At 45.2% G+C, this 5,462-nt stretch overlaps 1 protein-coding gene across 1 annotated transcript in view; it reads right to left on the bottom strand.

Moving 5' to 3' along the window:
• EFCAB6 (EF-hand calcium binding domain 6) overlaps positions 1-5,462 on the bottom strand; it is a 110,485-nt gene that overhangs the window by 8,091 nt on the left and 96,932 nt on the right. Inside the window, exon 15 of the mRNA XM_014523609.1 lies at positions 2,993-3,142. Coding sequence (XP_014379095.1) covers positions 2,993-3,142 — 150 coding nt within the window. The remainder of the gene's footprint in view (positions 1-2,992; positions 3,143-5,462) is intronic.

The raw sequence follows: 5,462 nt of genomic DNA, 5'->3' as shown, positions 1-5,462 counted from the left end.
ATGACTCTCTGGGTGCGACCCTCTAGCCAATTTGCCACCCACTGTACTGTGTAGTCATCCAAGTCACAGCCTCTGAAACTTGTTCACCTGTATGGGGTGGGATACCGTATCGAAGGCCTTCCTGAAGTCTAAGTATACGACATCCACCCCTCCTCCTGTGTCCAGGCATTTCGTAACCTGGTCATAAAAAGAGACTAGATTGGTCAGGCACGATCTGCCTGCCATGAACCCGTGCTGGTTTCCCCTCAGCATAATTTGTCCTGCCGGGCTCTTGCAAATGTGGGCCTTGATAATTTTTTCAAAGACTTTGCCAAGGATGGAGGTGAGACTGATTGGCCTATAGTTGCCCGGGTCCTCCTTCCTCCCCTTCTTGAAAATGGGGACCACATTGGCCCTTTTCCAGTCCTCCGGGACTTGGCCCGTGCGCCACGAGCGTTCAAATATTCCCGCCAGTGGCTCTGCAATGATGTTGGCCAGTGCCTTCAGCACCCTCGGATGGAGCTCATCCGAGCCTGCCCACTTAAAGGCATCCAGTTCTTCCAAGTGACTCTGCACCAACTCAGGGTCTACGCATGGAAGTCTGGCACCTTGCTGCAGCCTCTCTACAATCCCAGTGAGAGACTTGTCGTGCCCCTCAATTAGGAACACTGAGGCAAAGAACTCGTTGAGGAGTTCAGCCTTGTCCCCCCTGTCCGTCACCAATTGCTTCTGCCCATTTAGCAGGGGTCCTATTCCTTCCTGGGCCTTCCTTTTACTCCCTAAATATCTAAAAAACAATTTCTTGTTGTCCTTTACTTGGGATGCCATCCTCAGCTCCATGGTAACTTTGGCCCATCTAACTGCCTCCCTACAAGCATGAGCAGAGGAGGTATATTCGTCTTTGGTGATCTCTCCTTGTTTCCACTTTTTATGTGCTCCCCTTTTGGCCCTTAGGCTGCCCTGGATTTCTGTGGTCAGCCAGGGAAGCCTCCTGGCCCCTTTCCCTCTTTTACCCCGCATGGGGATCATCTCGCTTTGTGCCTGAAGGATCGTTTCCTTAAGGCACAGCCACCCTTCTTGGGCTCCCATCATTTCAAAACTCCTACTCTGCAGTGTGTCCTTGACTAATCGCCTGAGTTTATTTAAATCAGCTTTCCTAAAGTCTAGTACTTTCACCCTACTAGTTACCTTACCCACTCGACCAATGTAAGTTAACATACCTTAGGAATTAGTTTGCTCTATATACTAGGAAACATTCTGGGACCTGGCAGTCAATGGGGAGCAGAAGGGGAAAGGGGAGAATGATAGCTTATTGCTCAGTGTAGTTGAGGATTTGGTTCATTATTCAGTCAGATTTTTTTCAATTGCAGTGATACCGTATGGAGAAGGTCATGGGCATCACACTTAAGAGTCAATGTTAAACAGGTTTACTGAAGCTAAACTGATAAATGTTCCTAGTGGCTCTAGAGCATATTTGGATTCTGATTTCTATTTACAGTAATATTAAGGACTTTGAAACAAGGAAAATACTCTAATGTTAAGCAGTAATTATGTTCTTCACTGATCTAAATCAAAGAATATAGTACTGATCTCTGACTGCCTAATGTTACAAGGCACTGTAGCTGATGGAGAACCTTGGAGACTGGCATTGGTCTGGTTCTGCTCTTTAGTAACATGCCATGGATTAGAAGACAATGTGAAGGATACCTATCTACTGCATACTACAGAATTGTGTTCTGTGGGTAAGAGCAGAGAGAGGAACAGGGGGTAGAGGTAGAATACACAAAGCCATTCCACCTTCAGAAAGGAACATGCCAGGTGTCTGGGGGCTTTGAAGAGTTGAGGGTCTAACAGTGGCTGCAAAGAGGCCTAGTAGAAAGAATTCCTTTTCCTCAGCCCACTCTCTTGTCTCCCTCCAAGGACTATATGGTTTATGTAGTTACACTTGACATAGGGAACAATATGTCTTTTTCCCTTTGTACATATGCAACTCAAGGAAATGAAGAAAAGGAAGTTACTGAGACACTAGTCCTAGTGGGAGGTAAATCATTTGCATTGCATATACATTGGAAAGAAAAATGATCACCATGCTACCAGCACTCACGGGCATGTTACTGCAAGTCTGTAAGGCTAGGGGCAGACACTACACATAAACCAGTTTAAGTGATCAGAAACTGGTTTAAACCTGTAACAGAACAGATGTTCAGTGCACATAAACCAGTTTGAAAATGGCTGAAACTGGTCTGAGATAAACCTAGCTGAATGTAGTATCAGACTTAACTGATTTGGCTCAAACCAGTTAATGCAAAGTCTGTCCCAGACCCCTTGCTGTTTTAAGATAAATCAGACTCCCCCAGCATCCTAAAATGCTCTTTTGGCTGGATGGGGTTCTCTGCTCCACAGCAGGGCTGGCCCCTCCACTCTGCTCCCTGGCTGCTGCTCCGGTAGGGACTGCAAGCTGCTTATCTCCCTCCCCCTTAGCACTCCCTGTTAAGCAGGAATTCCCCCCTTCTGTCTGCCTTGCCTGTGTATTAGCTATCACATGTTGACTACAGTCCATGCTGAATCAACAGGCAGAATCAACAGGAGCTGGTAAGGTCTCTCCATTGTTTTCTTAATGGGGCAATAAACACTGAATTAGGGGTGTTATCAATTCCCTGCTGGGATAATCAGAGCGTCCTGCCACAGCCTGGCCATGCCCCGCCCCTCAGCTTAGTACTGAACAAGGGAAGGGATGGCTGCTCTAGCACCCTCCAACTTCTAGCCTGAGCCAATGCAGGCACGTGCCTGCATTTCTGGGATGTCTGTCTGGTTACAAAACTGATTTAGCCTAGACTGGTTAGACTAACCTGCAAAGATTGAATCAATTCAGGCTCAGCTTTTTTGAATGTCTGTCCCTAGCCTAAATGGACAGGTTTGATGTCTTTTTATAACTTCATTTGGAGACTTTGGGTAAAAGCCTCTGATTGAAGTATTTGAATTTGCTGGGATTAGATTGCTAAATGCAGTTTACCTGTTTGAAATCCTGAATGTTTAACAGTCCAGTTCTACTTTTGTCATAGGATTTAAAAGATCGTCTCATTGGTCTCCAACAGTACAAGATCTGGGGCTGAATTTTTAGCATTGCCTTGAAAAATGTCAGACTCTGTGGTCCAGGACTCCTCTAATAAAGTGGGGAACAAAAATTTGGCATGTGTTAATGTGATGTGATAGTCAATAGTCATAATCATAAACTGGCATATAAAGGTGTTACAGTAACATTCTGAAGGTACCAACATTTGACTGTACCCTACTTGAATTCAGAATTTATATCTATGAAATTATATAATCATTTTTCACAAGGCTTTTTTTTGTCTTTTTAATATCCTCTAGCATATAAACATACTTAACAGTCAGTACCAAGACCTCAAATTTTTACTACTGTCATGTGTTTGTAATTTCAGTGTAATTCTTTATCTGATTTTTTGGATATTGAAAATGGAAGCCTCAAGGGCTTTTATGTGTATTGCAGAGGTACTAGTAGCAACTACTACAGTTAAGGTGGCACAACAGTTCCCAATATTCTGTTTTCAGTCCTTCCTAATTCCCTGTTATTTCCACTTGTGAGGCTAGATGTTTTCCATATTCAGGTTTTGCCTAAAGGTGAATATATCCATCTGCCAATTTTGAGACTAAGAGCAACGGGATGGCAAAATATATATTATATAAACTGTCTTGTAACTAGTTTTTGAACATTTCTATATCTGAAATAGCTGTGGCAAGAAAAAAAAAACTTCTGTGGGACTAACTGCCATGGGAGGTGAGGGGGTTGTTGTTTTGGACTCAATAGACTGAACTGATAGAATGAATTTGCCTTTGTAAACTATGTGTTTATAGACACTGTAGAATTGTCAAGGATGACAGTGACTTGAGCTGTATAAAGTATATGGGCCATAAATGTGGGGAAGAAAAAGTAAAATTCATTTTCCTTCATCCAAGACCATGTTGTGGAGTTATTAGGAATCTCCTTTAGCTGTTGTTCTAGCCAGTCAGCAGGGTTGGAGGCCATGGTCTTTTTGTTCCAGCTGCATAAAATACTCCAGGCCCTGAAAATCTCACAATATACAAGGGAGTCATGCCTCCCTTGTATTGCTGCTGGGAGCAGCATGGGCATGCCTGCTCATGCTGGGAGCAGCATGGGCAGGCATGGCCCTTCTGCTGCTCCCAGAGCCATAGCAAGTTCATTCAGTGCTTTAGGGGTAGAGAGGGTATGCAGACCACTGTAAGGTAGGTGGGGGTAGGGAGGTGGGGGAGGGGAAGTCTTACCTTCCAGGGCTCTCTGCACACTGAAGGCAGCTCCTGCCATTGCTGCTGCTATAGCAGGACCTGCTCTGGCTTCAAGAGCCCCATGGCATGGGCTTTCTGGGAGCCATTTGAGTGCAGAGCTGTGCCTGCTATAGCTAAGATTCCCCAAAAGAAACATCATTCCACTTGCCCCACTCACCTGTTGCCCCACAAATACACAGCACCTCAGGCTAGTACCCCACTTGCTTCCCCAAGTTACACTACTAGTTGCTGCTACATGGGGCTTAAGTGCTGCAGATGGCTGCTGCAAAGTTCTCTGCATACAGAGTAACTTTCACTGTAATATCTTGCAAGGTATACAGCAAAGGGAGGATCTGCTGTCCATGCATGAGTACATTAGTTGCCCAATGTAATCTCCAGTCACATCTACTCAGGGTCCCTACAGACCTTTCATGCTGGGTAGGTGTGGAAAGATGCCTCCACTGTGACTGTGTAGACCTAGGTTGATTTCTTTAACTCCAAGCTGCATGTCTCCACTGCAGCTTAAGGCCCATAATTTCAAGGCTTTTGAGAAATGAAATGTTTTGAGGGCTCAAAGAATATGTTTATTATTGTGTCTGTCATGGAGAGGATGGTTTGATTGTTTGTTTCTGTTATGTCTGCCATACTTCTGTGTACCTAGTGAGTGGAGTGTGCTGACAAATCTATGAGGACATTTCATGGAGAAACTTATCTAATGATGCTCAGAATTTGAGATGGGAATTACTTTATGTTTTAAGAATTTAAATGCATAGGATGCAAAGCAACCTGACTCAAGAAGTCTATGGGCCAACGAGAGGCAAAGCGCTGCTCGACCTGGTACTGGCTACTGGGGATGACCTAGTCAGCGACCTAGTGATCGATGGGAAGCTGGGTGACAGTGACCACGAGCTGATCACCTTCACCATCCGCCGAAAAGCTGGCAAGTCAGTCAGCAACACGGAAGTCCTTGACTTCAGGAAAGCCAACTTTGACAAGCTCAGGAGGCTTGTCAGTGAGGCCCTAAGGGACCATGACCACAGGGAGAGGGGAGTTCAAGAAGAGTGGTTGCTCCTCAAGGGAGCGATCCTCAATGCACAAATTAAGTCTATTCCATCTCGGAGGAAAGGCAGAAAGAGGGCACAGCAGCCCCCCTGGCTCTCCAGGGACCTAGCAGATCT

This window comes from Alligator sinensis, unplaced genomic scaffold (assembly GCF_000455745.1).
Source record: "Alligator sinensis unplaced genomic scaffold, ASM45574v1 scaffold292_1, whole genome shotgun sequence".
NCBI lineage: Eukaryota > Metazoa > Chordata > Crocodylia > Alligatoridae > Alligator > Alligator sinensis.
The sequence above is the reverse complement of the archived record's forward strand: the minus strand, read 5'-3'. Positions and strand labels throughout refer to the sequence as shown.